The 27,610-nt window shown below is 42.6% G+C and overlaps 1 protein-coding gene across 2 annotated transcripts; it reads left to right on the forward strand.

The window, feature by feature from the left end:
- The first annotated feature begins 1,956 nt into the window (after window positions 1-1,956).
- IFNAR1 (interferon alpha and beta receptor subunit 1) lies at window positions 1,957-27,610 on the forward strand. 2 transcript variants are annotated; one of them, XM_023630056.2, is made up of 12 exons: window positions 1,957-2,444; window positions 2,772-2,909; window positions 7,754-7,877; window positions 12,056-12,234; window positions 14,331-14,488; window positions 14,601-14,742; window positions 15,648-15,762; window positions 18,941-19,140; window positions 19,250-19,404; window positions 21,581-21,731; window positions 22,476-22,621; window positions 24,120-27,610. In XM_023630056.2, the coding sequence occupies exons 2-12, from the start codon at window positions 2,834-2,836 to the stop codon at window positions 24,357-24,359; spliced, it is 1,686 nt and encodes a 561-aa protein (XP_023485824.1). In that variant the 5' UTR covers window positions 1,957-2,444; window positions 2,772-2,833; the 3' UTR covers window positions 24,360-27,610. The 2 variants fall into 2 exon arrangements, with proteins under 2 accessions (XP_023485824.1, XP_070108664.1); XM_070252563.1 differs by lacking the exon at window positions 1,957-2,444 and having other exon boundaries at window positions 2,707-2,909.

Consider the following 27,610-nt stretch of genomic DNA (forward strand, 5'->3'; position numbering starts at 1 on the left):
GCTCTCGAACACAGCGTGCCTGCAGATGAGCTACCTGGGGACACCCTGCAATTTATGCAGCATTCCAGCCAGGAATACATAATCTGAACCTAATCATGAGGAAATATTAGATAAGCCCAAACCGAGAAGCATTCCATAAACTAATTGGCTTATATGAAAAAAAAAAACAGCCAGTGTCATGAAAAACCAAGGCCAGGTAATTGTTCCAGATTAAAGAAAGCTAAACAAGTTCAGGGAAACTATATACATGTGTATATATATATATATATGTGAGTTTGTATGTATATTTGTGTGTGTATATACACACAGAGACAGAGCACAAGTGTGGCAAAATATTAGCCATTTGGTGAATCTGGGCAAAGGGTATGCAGGAGTTCTCTTACTAGTTTTGCAACTCTTCTGTTAAGTTTGAAATTATTTCAAAATAAAAAGTTAAAAAGAACATGTTTTACGGAAAAAACTGCAAGTGGGACCTCTGATGGGTCATTTTGACTTGAATAGAGGGAGTTGGGGAGGGGGGAGGTTCTGGGTTAAGGTTACAGAGCTAGCAACACACAGGAAATTAATTCATGCTTCATCCATAAACAAACTGTTACAGCAAATAATTTGCAAGTGAAATGCATAAAGTGATACCGGGTGTCACATCTACAGTAAATTTTATTAAAACACAATAGAAGTTTATTGAAATACAATCTAATCTGTACAATATATTGTATTAAGATGGGGAAAGACCATGAAAATCTTCTGTGCCCTGCAAATGCTGTCAACTTAGAGATAAATTACATGTTTTTTTACAAAAGATATTTAGTGACCCTTTCTTTAACAAGTGGATAACGTTAGCATGTTATATAGCAATACTGAAAAACCAAACCATTGAAGCCCTTATAAAACTGCTCTTATTGTAAGCAAGTAAAAATCAAAAGAAATTATACAGGTATATATTATATACATAACTCTCGCTTTTTTTTTTTTTTTATGTGAGGAAGATTGGCCCTGAGCTAACATCTCTGCCAATCTTCCTCTATTTTTCGTGGGATGACAGCACAGAGTGGCTTGATGAGCAGTGCTAGGTTGGTGCCTGGGATCCGAACCTGTGAACCCCAGCTACCCAAGCAGAGCATGAGAACTTAACCAATAGCCACCAGACCAGCCCATAACTCTTGCATTTTTAAATATACTTGGGAATATTTCCATTTGTTTCTGATTTTTGTTGCCTAAAATGTTGCGTGCATCTATAAAAATTCTAGCTGCCCACTAAAGAAAGTGGGGGGGGGGGGGAATTGCCAACATATTAAAAAATCTTTCAAGTGAAATGTTTTAGTTTGGAGCCCATTGTTCTAAATATAGAACAGTTTGCAAGAACAACATGTGGACAGCAGGAAATGAAATTTTAATAAAAACTTTACTCAAAGAATCATTGGAAAGGCTTTCAACACGAGTATGATTGCCACCAGGAATTTCCTTCTTCCATTTGGATCCACATATCCTCGTGGGGTATTTTTCCATTCGTGACGTCCTTGAAACAAAACACTGACACACTCGAAATCAAACCTAAAAATAGTCGCAAGGCGATAATCCAAAGTTTTTAAAAATGAGGCCTAACAACTGGGTAGATTGACTAAAAAATCACCGCTCACTTAAAAAGGGTGAATTTCATAATATGTAAATTATACCTCAAAGTTGTTTCTAAGGCATAGTCAATTGCGCTGTTCTCTACAAATATTCATTTTACCATAAAATTGATAATACTACATTGCTTAGTTGTTATAATTAATAGCTAAGCATTTGATGGCTTATTCCGTCTCTCATCCTGCTTATTTTCACAATGTACATTATCTATTACTAAGGTATTTAAATCACCATTTGGATGGTGGGCTCAAATTGTTTACTCATAAAGGTCGGCGATCACAGCTTAGAGGCCGCCGATCTGGAGCCCACCGAGCCCGGTGGCCTCCCGATTCTCCGCCCGGGGCCCGTGCGCCCCCGGCCCAGGCGCCCCGAAAACAAGCGCTCGACGCGTCCTGGTTTGACTCTGGACACCGCCGTCCTTCGCGGCAGCGCTCTGCACGCAGGACTCGGCCGGCCCCGCGCGGAGCTTCCTCATTCCAGCCTCCCTCGCTGCCCCCGCCGCCGCAACCCCTCTTTCCTAAGCCCCCGGGGGCCGCGGCCCGGGCGGGAGAGGGCGACGCCGAGCTCGAGGCAGCGCCGGGGGCCACAGGCAACAGGAAGGGCGGAGGGCCTCCAGAGCCGCGCGGCCTGCGCAGGCGCACTGGCAGCGCACCGCGTGCCTGCCAGGGTCAAGGCCTCCACGTAGGCGCGGTCTTACGAGAATACGAGGGCGGACCGCGAGCTGGCAGTCACTGGCCAGAAGGAGGACGACCGACGAGGCGGCGCGGCGGCGCTCTGCCGCCCACGCCGCAGGCCCAACACTCGCCAGGCTCGCGGTGCGGCGCGTGCGCGGAGGGGCGGGGCGAGCGAGGGGGAGGGGGAGAGAGCGAAGGGGCGGGGCGAGCGTGGAGACAGGGAGAGCGGAGGGGCGGGGCGAGCGCGGAGGAAGGAAGAACGGAGGGGCGGGGCGAACTCCGAGGGGCGGGGCGAACGCGGAGGTAGGGAGAGCGGAGGGGCGGGGCGAACTCCGAGGGGCGGGGCGAGCGCGGAGGCAGGGAGAGCGGAGGGGGGCGGGGGCGGGGGCGGGGCGGAGGGGCGGGGCGGAGGGGCGGGGCGGAGGGGCGGGGAGAGGCGGCCTGCGAGAAGAGGCTTCTCTCGCGCAGCTGAGCGCTCGCCGGTCGGGGTAGCCGAGGATGTGACTGGCAGGGCCAGCGGCGGTCCGCAGATGATGTTCGCCGTCCTGGGCGCGACGACCCTGGTGCTGGTCGCCGGGGCGCCGTGGGTGTTGCCCGCAGCCGCAGGTGAGAGACGAGGGGTCCCGGCGCAGGCTCGGGCGCGCGAGGCTGGGCGGCGGCGGCGTGGAAGCCTGGGCCCCGGGAGGTGGGTGGGAGGGACAGACGTCCCCTCTGGGAGACCGCCGGTCGTCCGTGGTCGCGGCGTTCAGGTTGAATTGACGGGATCGAAAATCAAACAAGAGAGAGTGGTGTTCGCGTTCTTTGTAGGCCGCTTGCTTGGGGGCCAGTGTACCGGTCCCCCGGCCGGGGACGCCGTCCTCGCCGCCCCTCCCGCCCTCCCTCCGGCCGCGCCCCGGGCTCCCACCCTCGCGCTGCTGGGTGTGCGAGGGCCTTCGCGTCGGGTTGGTTTGTTTCCGAATAATCCCGCGGCGCGGCTGGGCACGATTGATAACGAACAGGGCTTTAGCTACGAACTGTGTTGCTGTTTCTGAAACGTATTTCCTGAGTTTGGTAAACACTTACTCAGACCCACTTGGGAAGAGGATGAGCATTGCAAGAATTCCTCTGCCCTCAGGATTCGTACAGTCTAATAAAAAGTAATAATAAAAGAAAAGTACACCGGCAAAATACAAAGGCTAGCGGCCATCAGGCGGCTTTGCTGCCTTTTTTAATGCTTAGCCGGGATGCCTCGGGGGAATGGCAACTATTAGAAGGCTGACTTTGTAGTGAGGAGGGGTACCCACAGAGAAACGGGGCCTAGCGACCGAGGGCAGGAATCCCGGAGGTCCCTGCGGCCGCCTGGTGGGTTCAAAATACTTAGCTGTCAGTTTAGAAAACTGTGCCTCGATGTGATACACTGTGTCCTATTTCTCCAACGCTTCCACAGATGTAGTGTGTGGGATGTGGGTGCTAGGGTCCTAGTGGAACCCGGGGTCGTTTCTTTGAAATCTTTTGTTCATGAAAATTCTGCATTAAACTCATGTTTGCTTTAGTATAAAAAGAATTTTCCGAGAATTTTCAGGTAGAATTGACATTCCAGGAGGAAGTACGGGAAGATCCCAATTTTAACCTAGGTTAGAGGAGAGCAGCTAAAATTAAGTTTATGCACACCTGGCATTTATGGTGCTCTTAACTGCCAGGCACTGCTCTAAGTGTTTTGAAGGTATAAATTCCTGTAGCTTTCAGAACAAAGCCAGGCACTGTTATCTTCGTTTTACAGATGAGCTGAAGCCCTGAAAGATTGAGTAGCTTGTCTAAGACTATACAGCTAGCCAGTGCTTGAGTGGGAATCAAACCCTGGGAATCCAGGGACTGGCCTGGTGGCTAAGTTCACGGCCTTTGCTGCAGGCGGCCCAGTGTTTTGTTGGTTTGAATCCTGGGAGCGGACATGGCACTGCTCATCAAACCACGCTGAGGCAGCGTCTCACATGCCACAACTAGAACGACCCACAACGAAGAATATACAACTATGTACTGGGGGGCTTTGGGGAGAAAAAGGAAAAAAATAAAATCTTTAAAACCCTAGGAATCTAGCATGAGAGCCCTGGGCTTTAGACTGGACTGTTTTCCTAAGGGCCAAGCAGTTTAAGTTATTATCCACCTGTAGTTAAGGGCCCAGTTATCTTTCAATTATCTAATTCATTTTCTTCTCAAAGGAGTCGTAATGTTCAAAACTAAATGAAATGTTAATCCTAACTTGAGATCGTTACATTGATCTATCTTTCAAATTCATAAAAAATATTCATACTTTTAAACCTAATAAATGCAGTTCTGGGACCCTCGCCTAAGAAAACTAGCCAAAATATGGGAGGAAATTCATATTTGTGTGGATGTAGATGTTTGAATTTCTGTCAGACTTAAAAAGCTAGTAAATCATGTCTGGTCATCAATATGAGTGTGAAAGATTGGAAGCAACCAATTATATAAACAGAAGGATTGGATTAAGTGCCCTTTTATGTATTTTGCATATTAAAAGGGTGAAATGCACTATTATCAAAAGGATGTTGCTAATTCTGTGACCAAACTCAGTAGGTCCGTCTTTTGGTGAATGCAGAGCCAAAAAGCACAACTAAGGCGAAGTGAGTGAAGAAAAAAGGTTTATTGCTTGCACAAGTAATGGAGGATAGCTCCCACCGCAGTGCGCCCCCACCCCTTCCCCCAGCTTAGTGTGGGTGGAGATTTTATACATCAGAGTGCAATGATAGGTTGCAACTGTGTAACAACTGGGCCTAATCAGGGCGCATGTGCAGGCGGTTACATACTGAGTTCTATGCCATTACATACGGAGCTCAGTGGGATATGCCAGTACATAACAGGTCCCAGGTAACTTTTGGACGCTTGGAGCTGGAGCAGTTTGCCGGGTCCTGCTGCTATCATGTGAGTTTCACTGTAGGATGGCAAAATCTGCAAAAAGGAGGACACCAGCTTCTGAAAAACAGTACATTTAGTTTTCTCCTTGTCTGTGACAAATAAAAATGGCAAGCAATAGGATATATTGGAGTATATGAGGAAGACATTTGGTATAAACCTAATTCGGCCTGACTTTGTTTTTTCCAAAAGGACATGACTGTGGCTGTTGAGCAGCTTTGTGTATCTGCTTAGACATTTCCTATGGCCAGAACAAAGGCCCTTGAGATAAAGGTGCAACTTCCCCCCTCATTGGCATTTCCTTAGGGATATGCATCTTTCCTTAGGCTAGGAACTGATTGCTGCACTCACCTTTGACCACCCAGCTCACCTGTGACCGCTCAGCTGGAGACAACAGACTGCCACCCTGCTGCGTTCACTGAGACAGAAGACCTACCTGCTGTGTCCATCAATGGCTGTGCCGACAGAGCAGTCTCGCGACTGTTGTAAAAGGGACATTTCAGTCCTATGTGAAACATCCTCTCTGGGGGTATATAACCACTCTGTACACCCCACTTCTTTGGTGCCCTTTCTTCCTTTGGGAAGAAAGGCCTCGGGTTATAATCCTCAGATTTCAGCTCAGAATAAACTCACCCAAATTTTCATTTATAGATTGGTTGTGGATTATTTTCATCGACATCTGGAAAACGTTTGATAGACTCTATTTACTTATGGATCAGATTTTCATTAACCCTTTCCTTGCCTGGTTTCTAGTCACAATACTAATAGAACAAAATCTATGAAATCTGCAATCCTGGTTAATAACTGTATTTCCGAGTCCCTGTCCGTTTATCAGCCAGGTATTTGTTGCTCTCCCATGTGCCGAGATGCCTCTGACTCCAGGATCTCCTTCCTTTAGCAGCAGCAGGATTGCATCCCTGAGGAGGTCCCTGGCTCTACTCCATCAGGTTTCGTCTTCCTAAATCAAGGCCCAGAATTACTGAAATATTCTGGACTGGAGACTACAAATGCCATCAGATCTTCTGTTAACCTCTGTAAACCCCAATCACTGCCCTTTGCCTGCATAGAATCTTATAAAATTCCAAGAAATGGGATGGAAACTAAGTTTCGAAGAGTGGGATAAGAGGAAGTATTCTATTCATTGATGAAGTCTTGGAGAATATGAGTGTAAAACGGAAAATTGAGAGTGGGGACACTCGATGAGTACCTCCCCAAATTTTAAAAAAAATTCAGAAAATGTTTTCTCAGATGTCTCCCCTTTTGCCTCTATACCATAATATCACTAACTGGAAAGTAGAAGCGATCCCAGTAGAGAAAGTTCTACGCAAGGACCCTTATGGCAGGAAGTCTACAAGGACGTAACATGTTTGCCCTGAGGGAGAAGGAAAGGCTAGAAATGTTTTAGCAACAGGGAATAAATGGAAAAGCTGATCTCTTAAAAACTGTAGCTTACGATAGTGAAAGAAAAGCGCTTTGTAATGAAGTTCTGTGACCCCAACATTACACTGATTACTCTGTAATGAAGTAAAACGAAGATTAAGCGTGAACGTATATAGACCCAGCCCTTCAGGAACTTGTAATCTGGTTGGAGATTTGTGTTTAACATAAAGAAGCAATTTTTTTTAAAGACGTTTTCATTCAACGAGTTTTGAGCGCCCACTAGATGTTAGTACAATGTTAGTGCTGAGGACATCGACTGTAGCGTGAAACTGAGCAGTACAGATTCATGTGGCAACATGGAAAGGAAGAGCAAGGGCAGCATGAGCTGCAGTATTTGAGGAAGTTTTTCTCTAAGGGCTCGAACTGGAGCTGGTCTAGGAGGATTCAGGTGGTCAGAGAGGAAGAGAAACGCAAATTGGAGGGACCAGAAAGGAAAAATGAGAAGACATCCAAAGGGCGGAAGATTTTACTACAAGTATAAGAGAGAGAGTAGGTCTCTAGAAAATAAACATAAACATAAATATAAAATAAACATATATAAATACATGTAAATATAAAAATAAAATAAACATAAAAATAAACAGAAGGGTTCAGACTTGGTATGCTCAGCAGCCAAGACCTTTGCAGGTTCCGGTCGGGCTTGGCTGACGTGATAAACATTGATAATTCTGTCTACCTCTGAATGTAGAATGTGAAACCAAACTGAGGCTGTAAAACCATTGAACCTTGTGTTCTTTACATCAGTATCACTTCCAAGACCAAAGAAAAATTCTGTTTTTATACAGACTTTTTTTTTTCCAGTTGAAAGACAGTGCATACTTTTTTTCTTTATTTTTTCCAGCTTTACTGAGATATAGTTGACATATAGCACTCACTTTTTATAGGTTAAAAAAACTCGACCCTTTCCCAGCTCTCTCAAATGCAGATATAAATAATTAGCAGTCTCCTTGTGCTGAGAGCAGTCATAGGTTTTTAAAAGTTTTTTTATATATTTAATCTTGTTATATTTAAATATTCTTTAATTGTGATGTGAAGGGACAAATATCGTTTTTAAAAATAACTGTAGTGTATGTATAACTGTCTCTTTCTTGTTGCCTTTATAGAGGGAACAAACCTAAAATCTCCTCAAAATGTAGAGGTCTACATCGTGGATGACAGCTGTATCCTGAAGTGGAGCGGAAGCGATGAGTTTGTCAGCAATGTGACTTTTTCAGTAGATTATCAAATGTACGTTACTCTACTTATTGATTTGCCAGAATCATCTGAAAAAGTTTTATAATTTGAACACCGTAATTTTTTTTCAGATTTGTGAAACATTTGTTTTTTTCATTTTTTTAGAGAAATTTTATGTCTACTTTATGTAGTGTTTATAACTTCATTTCTACAAATAGAGACTTAGTCAAATTCATCTTTGGGCGTTGAAGCAGAAGAGGTTTTGGGGATGAGGATGGCAGACAGCTTCTGTGGTCCACAGCCGTATCGTCTCTGTTCTGGATGCTCCAGCATCTTTAAATATGAATTAGGGTCTGAACTAGAGCATCTCTTGAGGATATGGGAGAGTACCCCAAAAGGCCCGTCCACAGTCTTGGACTAGGCCGCCAGGTCTCATGTGATCCCCACCCCTGCAACCATAGCCCCGGCCTATTGTTCTCCAGGTGATCGCTAATAAAACTGTGGGGTTACTTTAGTAATTTGTGTGTATATGCATGTATATATATGTGTACACGTGCACACAAATAGATACATCTATAGTTTTTCTCGGATTTGATAATTTAAGAATTTTTCTCTCTAGAGATTTTTCTTTAAATTCAACTTTGAGTTTTGTTAGCAATTTTGCTTAGTTCAGAATTTTCTTATTAAAGAACTGGTTTCGGTCTAACAGAGGTGATTTCAGATTCCCTGATTGAAAGTTACCCTTATAATAAAGAGCAGAGGCACGGACAGGGCTCTCATATCCGTGTCCCTTCACACATTATGTTGTTGTCTTTCCACGCTTCCATTTGACTTTAGCATCAAATGCCTTATTTCAGTGTGTTCTTACTCTGTTCTGTTCTGCTAGCTTTATAAATAATTGCCTGGTAAAAACATGCCAGGCTGCCAAGTTCAAGGAGACAGCACAGGGCTGTGTATTATGGACTGGAGCCAGGCTGCTTAGCTTTAAATCCGTCCTCTGCCACTTACTCTATCACAGTTTCTTTATCTGTGAAGTAGAGAGAATAACTGATAGGACCATATATAATTTACCATCCAAACCAGGATACTTTTGAGAGTGAAAAGAGGCTCTTAATTTTAGATAAGCTGGAACAATAAGCTTAAACCAGGATGGCCCCAGGAAGATGGGGCTGGGACACCCCAGTAATAAAGTGTCTAACTGAGAAGGTGGTTAGGAGTGTGGAACAATTGTATATAAAGTGTTCAGTGGGACAGAGTAAGTGATCCATTGCAATGTCGTTAATAGCAGCAGCAGACAATTATTTTTTAATATTGTGTTTCTCAGAATGTAGGACATATACCACTGGTGACAAATGCTACATAGACACATAAGTAAGCTATTAGGATTCCAGTGCCTGTAGAATGCAGGCTAAGAGATCAGTGTTTGTGCCTTATATCTCAAATTTATTATGCTGTATGTAGTGTGAATATTCATTCTTTTCTTCAATAATTATTGAGTGCTTTTGATGCCAAACACTCTCCTGGGTGCTAAGAATCTATCAGTGAATAGGAGAGATAAAGATGGCATGTAGTTATATTATGAAGCTGTTTTTATGAAATGAATTTTGTTTTGGTTACATATTGGTTACATGTTCATTTTCAAATTATATTCTGTTATGATGTAAATATTCTAGATGACAAAGTTGGGGTTTTTTTAAGAAAATGTGAAAGTAGCTACCACTGCCGTAGCTCTCTTATATGCAAAAGCAGTTGTAATATTGTGTGTGGCTGCATCTCCTGGAGCAGGCAAGACAGATGTAAAGAGTGAGGGTGGGTTGAAACCATATCAAGGCTTAGTTTTAAATTTTTTAAAGATTTTTGTTTTTTACTTTTTCGTTTTTCTTCCCAAATCCCCCTGGTACATAGTTATATAGTTTTAGTTGTGGGTCCTTTAGTTGTGGCATGTGGGATGCCACCTCAGCATGGCCTGATGAGCGGCGCCATGTCTGCGCCCAGGATCTGAACCCGCGAAACCCTGGGCCCTGAAAGCAGAGTGCGTGGACTTAACGACTCGGCCATGGGGCTGGCCCCCTAAATTTTTTATAAGTTTTTCTGTTTATAATAAGAGTCTCTGGATTTTTTTTTTTTTTTTTTTTTTTTTGGTGAGGAAGGTTCGCCCTGAGCTAACATCTATTGCCAACCTTGCTCTTCATTGTTTTTTTTCACTTGAGGAAGATGAGCCCCCAGCTAGCATCTGTGCCAATCTTCCTCTATTTTGTACTCAGGACACCTCCACGATGTGGCTGATGAGTCAAGTAGGTCCACATCCAGGATCCAAACCTGCGAACCCAAGCCCCCGAAGCAGAGCTTTAACCACTCGGCCACAGGGCCAGCCTCTGGAGTCACTGGATTTTTAAAAATAGATTCTGATGTGGAGCTGTTTCTCAGGAACGGTATCATTAAATGCCAGCTTTAATCTCAGATAGGTTTCAACTTAGAAAGCAAATTTACCTGTTGCTTTATCTCAAAATGAGTTTATTCGGGAATAGCCAAGATGTTCAGGATGTGCATGCTATGGCAAGCCAGAGGAAATCCAGAAAAGAAAGGAGGAGAGCTGCTTTTAGAGAGAAAAAGGCAGAGTAGGGAGGGGCTGTTCTAAAGAAAGTCCACCGGGCAAAGTAGTAGTTCAGGGCGGAAACAGCTTCTCATTGGCTGAGCTGCAGCGTTTCTCATTGGCTGGCTATTGCTGAATGGGATGAGAGATCTCCCTTCAGCAGTACTTTTACTCCCTGTCCAAGATTTAAGGGTAGGTCTCCTGGTTGGTGTAACTGACGTGTATTACAGAGCCTTAGAGCTCCCCCTACAGGCCTTCCCAACTCCGATTTAGTTAGAGTTTCTTAATTTCCCCAGAGGTAAAGTGGAAGGGGAGACTGGCCCGGAATGAAGTGTTCCATATGCTTGTATACATTTTTTGGTAATTTTTTAAAATGTTTCCTTTTTGAAAAATAAGGAAGACTTGTCTTTGGGTCAGCACAAAAATTATTTCAGTATCATCCCTGGCTTCTGTTATCTTAAAGCATCTTTAAAATGAAGTCTACAATATTACCCCCAAAAAAGCTGATGCTGGAACTATGAATCAGGCTTGACAAAAATACCTTCTGAGAGAACAGTTTCTCTGCCTGGTTTTAGGGAGACAGGGCCTAACATAGGCAGCCGTTTTGAAACCTAATGTTTGTTTTCTGGTCCTCACCTCCTTAGTCTCTTCTCCTGCTTTGTAGCAACATGTCTTTTCTGTTTTAGGGTCTCCGTGCCATTGAATTTCTTCATGTGTTTGAAGAATCCATCATCAATCACTTAAACTTTTTGATGGAGCAAATTCACCTTGAGGAATTTGTTAGTTTATGTTAACATTTTCAGTTCTTTGTTTCTAGTGATGTAAGAGAAGAAATTATGGAGAGCAGAAAGTGGAAGGGCTGGTTTGATTTTGAGAAGGGCAGAAGAAATTCTCAAACCATACTGATTCTGAGGTCTTTCTTAGTGCTAGTAAATCTATTCATAGGAGCAGGTCAGAAAGGAATCATCAAATCCAGTTCTCAGATTTTTCAGTGAGGAAGAGAACATCCAGAAATACAAAGTAGTTGGCCAAGAGGCCAGCCCAGTGGCATTGTGGTTAAGTTCACGTGCTCCACTTTGGTGGCCCAGGGTTTGCGGGTGTGGATCCCAGGCGTGGACCTACAAACCACTCATCAGCCATGCTGTGGCGGCATCCCACATACAAAACAGAGGAAGATTGGCACAGATGTTAGCTCAGCAACTATCCTTCTCAAGCAAAAAGAGGAAGATTGGCAACAGATGTTAGCTTGGGGCCAGTCTCCCCCCCCCCCCCACCCCTCAAGAAAGATAATTGGCCAGAGGTCACACAACTATTTTTAACAAAGCCAACGCTAAGTCCGCTTTTGCATTATGGATCATTTCTCCCTCAGCTTCTTTTAAATCCTAATGCACACACAAAATTCTAGAACGGTATTAAATTAACTGTGTCAAAATTGTTCCATTTTATAAATAATAATTTGGAATTTATGCATTGAAAAAGAGTGGAATGTTACACACTCAAGTGTTACCAGGACATTAACTCAAGTGGAAGAAATAGCTCCTTAAACTAGCTTTATAATGTTAGTAAACAGAAAATGTGTTTGACGCTCTTTTGTAGTTATACATTTGCTCATTCATTCATTTGCTTTTTAATTTTAAAGACCTGAGATCGATGACTGGATAAAATTACCTGGATGTCAATATGTTACTAGTACCCAATGCGACTTTTCTTCACTCCAGCTAAATGTTTACGACGAAGTTAAATTGCGTGTAAGAGCAGAAAAAGGGAATGACACTTCTCCATGGTATGAGGTCGACTCATTTATACCCTTTCAAAAAGGTAAGAAAAAGTTACCAGCTGAATTACATTATATTCTTTGTAAAATATTAGCCAGAACAGCTCACTTACTATGCCTACTCGTTTGCATAATGTAAAATCTCCCATCTTAAAAAGGAAAAAAAAGAACAAAGATTCTCTTAAATCTTTATCTTCTTCCTGGTGTGGCCTCATTTTTCTGCTTTCCCTGTGGTAGCTGTTCTCAAAGAGTGGTCCCCAAGACTCTTTCAGGAGGTCTGTAAAGTCAAAGCTTTTTTCATAATAATTCTAAGACTTAGGTGCCTTTTTCATTTTCGTTCCCTCTCGAGTGTCTAGTGGAATTTTCCAGGGGCTGTTTGCTGTGTGTTATGGTGACTGAATGAGGGAGTAGGTGTGAGAGACATCCGTCGTCTTTATTAAGCCAGACATCAGAGAGATTTGCACAAAATGTGAAACAGCACCCCTCTTCCCACTAAGTTTTTTTGTTTGTTTTGGGAAATATAGTTATTTTTTATAGTAAATATTTGTTACCATGTAAAGGGTTTGTCATTATTGTTTTATTATGAATTAATAAATATTTTAAGCTTTTTATCAGTTTTAATGTTTAATATGCTAACTATCGTAAGACATGACCCGTATAAACAGAAGCTCTTTGGGACCCTCCATTTCTTTAAGAGTCTCAAGGGATCTTGAGACCAAGAAGTGTGAGAACCACTGCCCTATACCAGAACTCAAAGAATTACCCATAGCGCCCCTCTCTACTTCTTTTCCTCCCACTCCCTCTTCAGCCTACTCCATTCGAGCTTCGTTCCTCATCGCTTTGCTAAAACCACTCTTGTCAAGGTCACAGTGACCTCCATGATGCCAAGTGAATTCCCAGGCCTCTTCTGGTTCATTTCTTTTGTAGCATCAACATGGGTATCACTCTCTTTTTCTTGAAACTTCCATCTCTGGATCTCTAGGCTACTGCCCTTTCCTGGCTCTCCTCTTGCTCACTGGTCACTCCTTCACCAGTTTCTCCTTGTCTCCCAAACCTTAAATGTTGGTGGGTCGTCAAACCTCTTCTCTTTCTGCACTCACTCCCTGGTAATCTTACGGTTTCCAATACCATCTGTATGCTCTTGACTCCCGAAATGATGTCTCCAGCCCCATTCCTTCTCCTTACCTTTAGTCTGGAATCGCCAACTCTCCATTCAACACCTCTACTTAGACGTCTAAATGTCATCTCAGATTTAAAACGGCCAAACAATGCTCTTGATTTTCCCCCTCAAAACTGGCGTTTCTTGTAGTTTTTGCCAGTTCTCTTAGGGCCATTAACTATTTGTTTGCTCAGGCCAAGAGGCTTGGAGTCCTCTTTGACATCTCTTTTCCTCACACCCTTCATCCCATCCATCCACAGGTTCTGAAGGATGAGCCTTCAGAGTCTGTCCTGAATCCGGTCCCCTCTCACTCCCACCTCGGCCACCCGCCTCCAACAAGCCACTCATTTATCACTTAACTACTACAGGAGCTTCCTCCTGGTCTCCCTGCTTCCGCGTGCATTGACCAGGATGATCTTTCCAGAATGAAGGTCAGGTCGTGGCATCATCTGATCTCAGCCCTCCCGTGACTTCACAGACTAGTTAACTGCTAAGTTCTTCCTTCATTATCTGGCTGCTGGCGACCTCTCTGAGCCCATTTTCAGCCACTCAGCCGTTCATTACCCCTTACTGTCCCTCGAAAATGTTCAGCACATTCCCATGTTAGAGGCTCTGACCAGACGGACCCTCAGCCTGGAAGATCCTTCCCCTCGATAGTCACATGATTTACTCCCTCAGTTTATTCAGGTCTCAGCTCAAATGTCTCAGACAGGCTTTTCCTGACTCACTTATCTAAAACAGCTCTTCCTACTGTTCTCTGTCCCTTTAGATTACTTCATGTTTCCTTAGAGCACACAGGACATTATATGTCTCTGTTTATTTGGGGTTTCTGCCGCATCCCCCACTGGACTGTAGGCTCCATGAGGAACTCTCTCCGTTGGACTATGCCAGGCGCATCCTCAGTGCTCGGAAGTACCTGTTGAATGAATGTTTTGGAATTGTATTAATAAAGTTGTATAGCAAACATTTCTGTTTTTACAGCTCAGATTGGTCCTCCAGAAGTACATTTAGAAGCTGAAGATAGGGCAGTAATACTGAACATCTCTCCTCCTGGAACACAAGATAGCGTCATGTGGGCCATGGATAGTTCCAGCTTTACGTATAGCTTAGTCATCTGGAAAAACTCTTCAAGCGGAGAAGTAAGCATTATTTTTACCTTTGTTTGAGCTGAGGAAAAAGTGACATGAATTAGTTCTAAAATTTGACTTACACTTTTTTAAAGAACAAACTTCTATTTTTTTTTCATTATAGAAAAGGACTGAAACTGTCTATCCCAGAGATAAAATTTATAAACTCTCCCCAGAGACTACTTATTGTTTAAAAGTTAGAGCAAGACTACGTGTGCAGCGGAAAGTTGGTTTGTATAGCCCGGTGTCCTGTATAAACACCACAGGTAAGGACCAAGTTTTGCTTTAGATTCAATAACTATGTAGACAGATTCGCAAACTATTAATTTCGGCATTTTTCCCCTTAGCTGCTGAAGTTTATAGGATGGTTTATTAGATACTAAAAGAAAAGCATTATAACAGCGTTTATATAAGCAAAAAAATGTTATTTGGGTTTTTTTGTCTCAAGTAGATAGTAATGAAAATTAATTCTGCTTAAAAGTCCAAATGTTTTCTAATGACAAAAACTGTTATTATTTGTTCAGAATCCACAAAAAGGAGGAGGTAGTTGCTAGAAGAATAGTCAGTCTTGCAAAAAGTCTACTTTTATAAGTGAGATGTAAAAACAGGAAATCATCCGGATATGTTTAATCACTGACATCTTGCTGACAGTTAAGGTCAAGGGTGGGAGCTTGGCTTTATTACTTTAATTGTAAATTTAATATGCTTTGTTTTTGAAATCAGACAATACAGAAGGGTTTAAAGTAAAGTTTGTCTCACCTGCGTCCTTACCCGCGAGTCCGTTTAGCAGAGATGAGTATGGCTGGGAGTTTGTGTGTATCCTTTCCTACTTTCTCAGGGCTTAGAGAACATAGACACAGACATACAGTTTTTTGGGTTTTGTTTTTTAAATTAAAAAATAGGATCCTGCTAGGTATATTTTATGACTTGCTTGTTTAACCTAATGTTTGAGGACCTCTTGTATGTCGGTGCATATAAATAGATCACGTTCTTTTGAGTGGCTGCGTGGTATTACGTAGTCTGAATGTTAACCATCACTTACTTAACTATTCTCTCATAAGGATAAAATGTAAGCCTTTTATCTGCTTGCCCACGCTGTTAAGAATTCTTACCATATGCTATGTCCCTAGAGTAAAAATGTTTGCATTTTTGTGTATTCTTTGTCTTCTAGTTGAAAATAAACTGCCTCCGCCAGAAAATATACAAATCGATAGTAATAATTGGAACTATATTATTAAATGGGATTACAAATATGAAAACATGACTTTTCAAGCTCAGTGGCTCTAGTAAGTTTTATTCCATAAATTTCCTTTTGCCTAGTTTAGTTTGCCCTGTTTATCATGCTTCTTTTCTCCTTCTTTTCACTCTACTTCAGACACCTGCCACTCCGTGCACGCATGTTGACCGATCAAGAGGCAGCTATGATATATTGGAAACATGAGATTTAATTCTAGTCCCAGCTCTGCCAGATGCCATTGAGCTAATCACTTAACCTCTTTTGGCCTCAGTTTCTTCATTTGTTGTAAAATGAATGTATTCTAATAATACCTAGTGTTCTTACCTGCTCTTTTTTAAAACAGCGTGATTCCAGTTGTGCGGGTTATTTCCCCAATCTGGAGTACTTGGCAGGTGCCCCTGATCTTGTCTTCCAGATTCACTTTTTCCATGAGTCCTTGAAATGGTCTCAGTCCAGTCACTCTGCCTTGTTCAATTCAAGTTAGCCTTCCCATTTTCTTGATTATTTCAGTGCGTTTGATAGATTTTTTAGTGATTGCTTTACTAGGAAATTAAGAAAGTTGGAGAGAACTCTGTTCTATGTGGTTGAGTAGAGATTAGCTAGATATGGATGAAGTCTGAGCACCCTACCTGGAAGAGAACTGTGTCTACTTCATATTGACTGGAAAATTGTAGGGGATAAAGAGAAGAGGAAAATCAAGTGGAAGAAGTGGATTATGGGGAGAAAAGGAATGGGGAAAACAGATTTATTGAGGGCAGAGGAATAGAGGGGTCAAAGACAAGTATAGCTAAGGCAGGAATGGAAGAGTGAGAAGACAGAGATGAGAAAGAAACAGAAAAACGAGAGAGAAGGGTCGCTGATACTCCTGTGATCCTTTAATGTTAGTTTTAAACCAAGAACAGTTTGCATAGTGGAAACATGTTCATGTGCCTACATGCCCCTCAATATATATATAAACTCACACACTGATTGGGAAACTGAGCAGTAATCTTTTGTGTATACTTCACTTTCAGGAGTATGTTAAATAATAGGGCCAGAGACTGAAGAGGGATAAGAGTTTCTAATGGCTGGTCTCTGAGTTTCTTTCTTTCTTTCTTTCTTTCTTTTTTTTTTTTTTGCTGAGGAAGATTCACCCCGAGCTAACATATGTGCCAGTCTTCCTCTATTTTGTATGTGAGTTGCTGCCACAGCATGGCCACAGATGAGTGGTGTGGGTCCATGCCTGGGAACTAAACCCAGGTCACTGAAGTGGAGCATGCCAAACTTAACTATTAGGCCACAGGGCCAGCCCCCTCTGACTTTCTTTTGCGTTCTTGGCACACCATACAAAGCACTGAAGGAATTGTAAAGATAAGCAAAATAAAACACATGGTTCTGAAAATCCGAAGCAGTTAGCTGACATGGCATAGCAAAGGGTGATTTAGCACTGAGGAGTGGTGTGCAGATTATAAGGGTTGTAGAAATCGAACTGTGAAGGTGGATGGGGCTGGAGAGACCAAAGAGGACATTTGGAAGGAGATGAGATGTGGACAAGGCCTTTGTTGTTGAATCAGCCGTTTTCGGAGTGGACAACTCTTGTTGTTGACGTCCTGGGGCATCCTAGGCAGGGGCCACAGCACAGGGGAAAGCTCAGGGTATGAAGACTTAAAATGAGGTGGGGGCAAAGGGGAAGTATTCATTCTCTGTTGCCCTGTAACAAATTACCGCAAACTTAGCAGCTTAAAAAACACCTTTTTTGTCTCAGTGAATTCTGGTCAGGAGTCCAGACATGGCTTAGCTGGGTCTTCTGCTCAGGGTCTCACAAGTCTGCAATCAAGATGTCACCTGGGGCTGCGATCTCACGCCAGGCTCATGGTCCTCTCTAAGCCCCTGTGGTTGTTGGCAGAATTCATTTCTTGCAACTGTAGAGCTCATGGTGGCCTGCTTCTTGGAGACCATCAGGAGAGGGCATCTCTGACGTCTGGATCCTCTTTTAAAGGGCTCATCTGATTAGATCAGGCCCACCCAGGATAGGCTCTCTTTTGATTAACTCCAAGTCAACTGATTGGGGACCTTAATTTCATTTGTAAAATCCCTTCACCCCTTTGCCATATCATGTAACCTAGTCAGGAGTTCATGGTTGCTGCCCATACTCAAGGGGAGGGGATTCTGTAGGACATGGGCACCAGGGGGTGGAATCCTGGGGGCCATCTTGGAATTTTGCCTACCACAGCCAAGAAGCCCTGCTCCGAGAGGAGCAGAGCATCTGGGCGTGGGAGAGCAATGAGAGAGAAAGTTGAATAAGTAGGATGGGATAAGGTTAGGCTTAGTCTCGGACTATGCTACAGGCATTGGGTGCCACTGGGAATCTCGTGTTGAGGGGTGAGGTCACACGAGGTGTGCACTCGAGGAGGGTGAAGATGGCTGCATTCTCTGTGGTGTGATGGACTAGGGGACGCTAAAGACGAGGGAGCCAGTTGGGAGGCTGTTGTAATCCCAGGCTTGAAATGGGGGGCTTTGAGCTGTTGGTTTCTGAGCAACTGGCTTGACCTCTCCAGGCTCTGTTAGGCGCCCATGTTCTGTTGAGACTTGCTCTTACAACACTGGTGTGTCTCTCTGTTACAGCCCTTCCCCACTGATGTGCTGGTACATGTTTAGCAACTGGCTTTCCAGAAGGGAAAAGCCTTATTTGTAGTGTTTGCTAGTTTTCATGCTACAGGTACTCCCACCATGGCCACTTGGAAGCCACCAACATGGTGTTGGTGAATATGGAGTTGGGAAGAGCAGCACAGTAGCATCTCCATTATGTAATATTTCCACCCAAGAGATACAATAGACATAAATAGGCTTGAGTGTAGATAATAAAATGTAGTCAAATAATTTGGACAGAATTGAGTTTTGAGTACTTATTACTTTTTAATACGATTTAAGTTTATACAATTTAATTTTTAATAATGGCTGTGTTTAACAACTGGCTCACAGCATTCCTGAGAATTTGATGGTTGTTTTTGTGCACTGGTGCGAGCCAACTCCAGCACACCACTCCTTTATCACACTCTGGAGCAGGATCTTTGCTCGTCTTTTGTGTTGTATACATGTGTCTTCCACTGTTCTGTGAGTTTTCTGAGGGTGTGGACTGTTTTTCTCTGTAACCTTAGCCCCTAACAGAGTCTAATGTATTCTGGGTACTCAGTAAATATTTGTTGAATTAATGTGTTTGGAATAAAAAAATTTTTTTGTCTTGAAAGTGGCTATTTAAAAAAGTTTCCTGGGAAACATGAGGATAAATGGAAACAACTACCAGACTGTGAAAATGTCAAGACTACCCAGTGTGTCTTTCCTCGAAGTACTTTCTCAAGAGGAATTTACTTTGTCCGTGTACAAGCGTCTAATGGAAATAACACATCTCTTTGGTCTGAAGAGAAAAGATTTGATACTGAAATACAAAGTAAGCCAGTAGTTTTTTGCCTTAGATATGATTCTTCAATTTGGTGTAAATTCTTAAAATCGTTTTTCTTGTCGGAATTGAACATTGCGTCTTCACAATTTTTTTCTAGCTATCATCCTTCCCCCACTTATTAACCTGAAATCCGTTAATGGTTCTCTGCGTGTCTATATCGGTGCTCCAAAAGAGTCTGAAAACAAGTCTGTGGACCAGCCTTACCGACTAACTTATGAAATTAATTTTTGGGAAAACACTTCAGATACTCAGGTAAAAAGACGGTGTAGTATAAATTTGCAGTTTAGAGTTATAACTATGATTTGGGTAAACAAAGCTTGAAGTTAAAATTTTAGGAAAGTTTTTAAACTTTCAGACCATGTGATTAACTCAGATATTTACAAGATGAAGAATATTAGCATCTTTCCATGTCAAAACATCGTAAAGTTATGGATCCCCTGCACCTGGGCCCCACTTTGTTTTTAAAATTCAGATCCCTCAGCCTGTTCCTACTCTGTCTGAATCTCTGGGGGTAGAACTCAGGAATTTGCCTTTTTAATGTGATTCCCAGGTATTCATCCAAACCAGGGTTTCTCAACACTATTCACATTTGGACTGGATAGTTCTTTGAGCTGTCTTGCACATTATAGGATGCTTAGCAACATCTCTGGCCTCTGCTCACTAGATGCCAGTAGCGCTCCCTCCTGGTTATGACACCAAAAATACCTCCAGACATTGCCAAATACCCCCTGGGGCAGGGCACCTCCCATGGGGCAGAAATTGGTTCTTAGGGGGCGAAAGAATCTTAGATTATGACGGTTGTGGCCCTCCAGGAGGAAAGCATGCCTCCAGAGTTCAACTTTGCCCAACAACATATTATTCTTCAGTATTCAACTTTTTGGTGAGGGAGAGATTAGAAAAAAATCATCTTAAAAGGCTCCTTAGGGAGGTGGAGAGGAAGAAAAGATTGAGAAACACTAAAATTCAAAACCCACTGAGAAAGATTAGACACAACGTCGGTTAAGCTGTATTATTCCTATTTCCCCGTCGAATTACAATCAAGGAATCAACCTGTAAAAACTGTGTGCAGTTGAGTTGGTAAATTCTGTAAGTTTATTTCATTTTCTGTTGGAAAGCTAAGGCCATTCCAGTGGCTTGGCGACTTTCATTTTAACTATCTGAACACACTGTAACCATAGCATAATTTAGCCCATTGAGAGTTATGGTCACTTCTCAGTTGTCCCCAGATCAGGAAAACCTAAATTTGGTCTCAAGCTACCATATTGTGTAGCCTTAGGTAAGGTACTTTAGCTCTCTGAGACTTTGTTCCTCTTCTCTAAAGTGGTGGTAGTCATAGTAACTAAGTTTTTTGGAAAGGCTGTTTATAAGCTTTAAAATGAGGTGAGATCTAGGAAAATACCTAGCACGTTGTTTGACCAATAATAGAGATTCAATAACTTTTAGTCGCCATCCTGTCATATTCTGGATAATACATCAATAATTACAGTCCTAATAGCAACTCATATTTATCGAATGCTCATTATTTATCAGGTCCTGTGCTAAGTTATTTCCATGAATTGTCTCAATCATTCTTCAAAACAGCCCTGCCAGACAGTACGATTGACTAAATGACTGCGCAGCAAATACTTGGGCTGGAGTGTTCATTACTGCTTCAGTCATGCTGGGCTTTAGACGGTAGAAAGTGAGTGGAGGCGATGTGAGCAGAGGCCTGAAATGCGCCTGCGTGGTTCAGTTTGGCCCTCATGCTTCTCTTGTTGCCGAGGGGAAAGCATGCTCCGCGTGGTCTCTGGCCAAGGAGGAAGACAGATTCGTGGAGCAGACCTAGAGCCGATCCACAGCCGCAGTGTGAGCTCCCCCAGCCAATAGGGACGCTCATGAGTGAGGAAAATAAATATGTTGTGAGCCATGGAATGTTTTGTTACACAATTATTTTGTTGTAATTATTTGTGGTGATGTGGTATATAATGTGATTATGGCGATAGCAGACTAATACAGATATGAGCAGTCATTGTCCTCGTTTACAGATCTGGAAATAGAGCCCAGAGAAATTAAATAACTTGCCTGAGGCTGCAGAGCTGTAAGTGATACCTTAATACAGCCAGTTTGAGGTCAGAACCCCTGCCCTAAACCATTCTGCCACTAAGCAGAGTCATAGGACGGCGATTAAACCAAATCAGCATGTACTTATAAATTAGAGTTGTCTTAGGAATATGTCACATTCTTTTCTGGCAGCAGCATTTTTCATTTTCCGATTGGGTTATTATGTGTTGCCCAAAACGAATTTATATTTCTTAAACATATACCAACCAAGTGTTTGGGAGAGACCAGCCTTAGATTGAATATCTAAAGAACTCAGAAAATAGATATTTGCTATCTGATTTCGTGAGGCGGCTAAATTTTATTAATGATTTACCTTTTTTTTTAATAGAGTAAAATTCTACAGAAAAAAACTGATTTTACTTTTCTTAACTTGAAACCGCTGACTGTGTATTGTGTCAAGGCCAGAGCGCTCATCCTTGAGGAAAAGTGGAATAAAAGCAGTGATTTTAGTGACACTGTGTGTGAGAAGACAAAACCAGGTCAGAATCTTTCATTATGTCTCTTTTGAAAAAAATGTAACTAGACAGTAAAAATAACTGAATTCGTTGAAAATTATAAAATATTTCCTTTTTACTGAAAAAGAGAATATTTTCTTCATGAACGATGAGTCGAAAGTAGACCTCCAAGCTAAGTCTCACAGTTTTAGAAAATACTGTTAATACTCAGCTCAATTCAGTATTTTTAATGCTTTATATTTCATCCAATATCCACAATTAATTCCCTTTAATTACTATTCTTTAGCATTTAATGGAAGACTATTTTAAATTTTTTTTACATAATGCTTAATATAGTTGTCATGCAGAAAGCACTTAATTAGTTCAAGTGCAAATTTTTGTATAAGGGAGTGAATTCCTTCCATTTGGTATTTTACAGCTTGTAGGGCTGACCTGTGGGAGCTTAGTCACAGGGTGTGTTTACTTGTGCTAGCCGTGTGTTTCAGAAGAAGGGCTGGAGAATACTGAGTGTGCTTGGAGCTCTGTGTCAATGTTGTGTCCTTCACTAAGGACCTCTCATTCACTGGCCTGAGCCACTCCTTAAATGTAGATCCCATTGCCTGCACCTGTGGTGTGTGCCAGGCTGGCAGAAGTATTCCTGAGGGTATTATTTAATAGGTTTTGTATTTCCTTTCACATAGCTAATCTTACACACAGACGTCAGCACTATTAATGTATTTGTGTGTCCAAACACGTGTTGATGCTAAACAGCATTTATTTTGTTTTTAGGAAATACTTCCAGAACCTTGCTTATAGCTGGGATTTGCATTGCATTACTTATTCTCGCAGCTGTCGTTTATGTTGTGAGAGTCCTCTGGAGATGTATCAATTATGTGTTCTTTCCATCAAGTAAACCTCCTTCTGCTGTAGATGAGGTATGTTCTTTTTTTTGATCAACATCTGGGTTTTTCTTAAAATGGGAAATATATATATCTTTTTTGGTGAAGAAGATTGGCCTTGAGCTAACATCTGTTGCCAATCTTCCTCTTTTTTTTTCTCCCCAAAGCCCCAGTACATAGTTGTATATCCTAGTTGTAAGTCCTTCTAGTTCTTCTATGTGGGATGCTGCCACAGCATGGCTTGATGAGCGGTGCGTAGGTCCCCACCCAGAATCTGAACTGGTGAAACCCTGGGCTGCCAAAGCAGAGTACATGAACTTAACCAATCAGCCATGGGGCTGGCCCTGGGAAATATATTTGATTTCAACAGAATGTATATGTTTCCTTGATAGTCAGAAAATAATACAGATTGATTTGGGTGTTTTCTTCAAAGTTTCCGTACATTAGCTTTAGATACGGTCATTTAATGTAGTACAACACAGATTAGTAAAGTTTATCCTTAATCTCATATTTTTCTGGCAGTTTACTGTGGCATTTGTTGTGCCATTGGAAGTCTTTATATTAACAAAAAGGCTAAAACGTTATCATCAGTGCAGAAACTGTGTTCACTGGAAGAAATGACAGAAAATGAAATAACGCAACTTGAGTTTTCTCTCATGACACCTCACAGGTTTTTGTGTGACCCTCCTGTGAGGTCAGCATATTTAAAGAGGTCATCATTTAGTGCTTTCAGGATGACAGTGATGAAGACCTGGGCAGAGACTCTGCCCTGGGGATGTATGTCCCTGTGGGGGCGGGGCTGCAGGTTGCCTGCCTTGGGAGTATGGTCAAGAGCTCAGGCGCTGCGGCTAGAGGGCCTGAAAGTGAATTGTTGATAAGCTGTTATTAGCTCTGTGAACTTGAGCAAATCACGGAAGAGTGCTTGAGCGGGTACCCTTAGGCTATACGATGCAGCCAGTGCTCCTCCTCCATGGAGGTGTGCGCAGGTCCCCCATAAAGGCTTAGCACTGTGAAAATGCCCCGTGAATCCTATTTCACTCTCATATCCCTGAGTTTTTAGATATCCTTCCTGTATACTCTAATACTCAGCTGTCATTCAGAGAACTTCAAACTAGCTTGTTACAACATCTAATTAATCTTAGCTGCACAGGGAAAAATTAGTTTATCACTTGTGCTTCTTCTGGATATTTGTGGATTGGATGCAAGAATTTTTATTATTTCATAATAAAATTTGCACAGTCCCAGTGCTCTCCTCTCTCCTGCCTCTTCCGTGCTCTTCCACCCCCTGCCCTGTCTTAGGTCCTCTTCATGTACTCACCAAAAGCAGTATTAAGACGTAAGTGACCTCACTAGTGATGCTTCTGTTCTAAACATTACAATGCAATTGATATGCTCCGAGCTGACTTTCTAATATGCATGCCTAACATGGCTTTCCTAGATAATGGACTTAGGAAACTGAAGCTATAAGGACTAGAAAACTAGTTTTCGTTATTTTAAATAATCTCTTTCTATTTTTTTTCCTTTTTTACATTAGTATTTCTCTGAACATTTACTAAAGAATCTACTCCTTTCTACTTCTGCGGAACAAATTGAAAGATGTTTTGTAATTGAAAATACCAACACTGTTAGCGCAGCAGAAGAAACTAATCACGCTGGTGAAGATTACAAAAAATATGGCTCCCAAACTAGTCAGGATTCAGGAAACTATTCTAATGAAGATGAAAATAGTGGAAGTGGACTAAGTGAAGAAGTTCTACTACAGGGAGCTGTGTGACCGGAAACCAACTCTCAAATGGTAGGGAGTTTTGTGGGAGTTTACCGGGAGCCTGACCTCTTTGCTTCTCTCAGTAAGTATCAAGAAGATTTTCGGTTTATGGGGAAGAAAAAACATCTTCAAGTCATAGATCCTAAAAATATAGTCAAGCACTTAACTGTTTACAAGCAGAATTACAGGAATTTGGAGAAAAGTTCCCTACATTCTCTGCCACGTGTAAAGGCTTGGAAGACCTGTCTGGGCTGAGATGAGTTAAATCCGGAAGATGTCGACTGTCTTTCTGATGGTATCTTAAGTACCACTGTGCTGACTGTTTGTGGCTAAGGGCAGTACGTGTGTTCCTGTCAGTTAATACTGTCACGGGGCTGCTGGTTGCTCTGTGTCATTGGTTCATTCTCCATTCCCAGTATTATAGTGCATTATTTTTCAAGAGATGTTTAGAACATCTGGTCTTTTCGTTTGACACCGAAGCAGGCCCTTTGGAAATTTCTTTAGAAAAGCTGAATACCGCCACCACAGGTTTTCTAAAAAATCGCTTTCTCTAAAAAACATCCACAGATACCAGAAACGTGATCCTTAAAATTTTTCAGGGGAATTCTGTCCACTAATCCCAAGGACATTGGCTCCAACATCACACTTGCCTTTCCCTGCCGCAGTTTAGGATTAAAACCAGGTAATCTTTTCGATACATTAAGAGTTCCTGATTCATAACTTATTAGAACAGTGGCTTCTGACTAGAATTTGCATTCACAAAAGTTGTAGAGAAATGGAGAACTATCTGACTAGCAGAGTTCCTATTATTTTTTAAGATATGGGAGTCTGTGGAGGTTAGGCACAAATGCACGCAAGAAGCCTTGGGACCAGAAAATGCTACTGATGGACCAGACAGAGTAAGAAGTAGAATAATTCAGTAGGAAAGAAGCGGGTGACTTTAGTGACAATGAAGCATAATGTGTATAACTAGCTTTTAATTTTCAACATACCTTGGGGTTGTTTAGCCCGCCCTGGTGGTCTAGTGGTTAAGATTCGGGGCGTTTACCGTGATGGCCCAAGTTCATTTCCTGGTCAGGGACCCACACTACCCATCTGTTGGTTGTCATGCTGCAGTGGCCACATGTTGCTGTGATGCTGAAAGCTGGGCCACTGGTATTTAAAATGCCAGCAGGGTCACCCGTGGTGGACAGGATTCAGCAGAGCTTCCAGCCTAGACAGACCAGGAAAAAAGACCTGGCCACCCACTTCTAAAAAAATTGAAGACCCGTGAATAGCAGCGGCAAATGGGTTTGTTCGTTTGTATGGCTTCCCTGGGTCTTTTTTCATACCAGGCCGGCTTCTCTACCATGGCAGGCAGTATTCATGGATCCCCTCAGCTCAGCCTGCGTATACTCAAGAAAATGCAAATTATTTATTATCAAAGTGAGGGGCAAATGTAACTGGAAAGAAAACCTAATTTTAAAAATTGTATACTGCTTTTCAAAGGTACCTCTAGCTTATGTTTAAGTTGGTTTGGTGTTTGGGATTATTCCTGGAGATCCTTTGCAGGAAAGGAGTCTAGGAGTTCTGGCAGCCTCTAAGGCGAAACCCTCTACCTGACTTCTGCGGCCGGGAGGGACCAGTGAGGGGAAAGGAGAGGAAGCCACCCAGCGCCTGCCTATGCGTAACAGTCTTCCTTATGTAGTGTGTCTGCCAAGATGACAGCTTCACCTGGGTGGGAGGAGAGGCTGAGGCAGCTGCCCAGGGCGGGGCTTGACACTCAGCACGCCCTTGGCATGGGCACAGCTCCGCAGAGCACTCCATGTGCTTTCCTGGGTCTGCGGTCCCAGCTTGTGGCAGAGTATGGCAGGGATCAGGGCGGCCCAGGAACCCCCTGAGACACAGCTCTCTGCTGGAGAATCCCTCAGTGACCCCAGCACACCTTTTGAGAGCAGGTCTTTGGGGTCAGCCTCCATTCGTAAAGCCCCGTCTGTGGAAATTTGCCTCTTTGAGGGTAGGTTGGGAGCCTGGCGTGACCCCCTGCCACCACTGCTTTCATACTCTGCCCATCCAGCGGTCCCCTCCAGCGCTCAGGCCCCAGATTTCCCACAGGAGAAAGCAGCTGTGGACTGGATTTCCTAAAAAGAAACAGTGTCTTGTGGGACGTGGAGGAGGGAAAACTCAGACACTAAAAGGAAAAGACACCGATGAAATGGTCGGGTCCCTAAGATGTGGGACTGCAGGTCTTTACGTGGTAAGACCCTCTGTGGGCCTCGATGAACAAGCCTGGGGGCATCAGCAGCAGCATACAGAAACACCCTCATTTCTCCCTTGTCCTCTAGACGTGAGAATGCACTCCCGTTCCATCCTTCATCACGGTCCGCATGTAGTGTTTCCAGGCTGTGCTCACTTGGAAGGTGCTAAGTATTTTTTCTGAAGAATGATGTACTTGAAAATACCATATACTTGGGAGCACCAATAAACTGGCTCAGAATTGCAATGTTGATAGTTCTTGGAGAGGCTGGATGTAATCTAAGAGTTTGTGTAAAAGATTTGTATCGTCACAGCCAGAAATAATAGTATATTAATACATATGTGAATAGCGACATGCGCCTGTCAACGTGTATATGCCTACTTACAGCAACACACACACACGTATGTGATGGGGGCCGCATTCCATTAGTATGGCCGTAAAGGATTTATTAGGAGAGATTCTAATTAGAAAATTAGAAATGCTGCTCAGAACCCTAAACTTTTAGGATCTGACCAGAAATTTGCAACCTGTAAAAAAGTTATTTTAAAAATATTATTTAGGGTTTGTATCTTCTCCCCAAACTGTGACTTCTAAAGTAGCCTCAGATCCCTCTTCAGAATTTGGAGTGGACAGAAACTTTCCTACCTCTCTTTTCCTCCCCGTTACGCTGTGACTCCCTGACATGTTGTGTTTTTGTTTCATCTGGTGTGTGTCTGTCCCCAGGAGACTGGAAGCTCCATGAGAGCAGGGGCTGACTTTTATGCATTACTGTACCCCCAGCATCTATGGCAGTGCGCTGCCTTGCACATAGAAGATGCACAGAAAATAATTACAAATGAATGAAATCTAAAATTTGAACCAAGTCGGTGTTTGTGACCATTTTCGTATGTTTTATTGAGTTATGGAAGGACGTAACCATGTCGTCAGTGTTTTTATACAATAAGCTTTTGTGTTTTTCATTTGTAGTTTTGTCTTAAACCCTATTACTGTAAATAATTTTATATAATAAACACTGAGGCCAAAA

The sequence above is a fragment of the Equus caballus genome, chromosome 26 (assembly GCF_041296265.1).
Source record: "Equus caballus isolate H_3958 breed thoroughbred chromosome 26, TB-T2T, whole genome shotgun sequence".
Classification (NCBI taxonomy): Eukaryota; Metazoa; Chordata; class Mammalia; order Perissodactyla; family Equidae; genus Equus; species Equus caballus.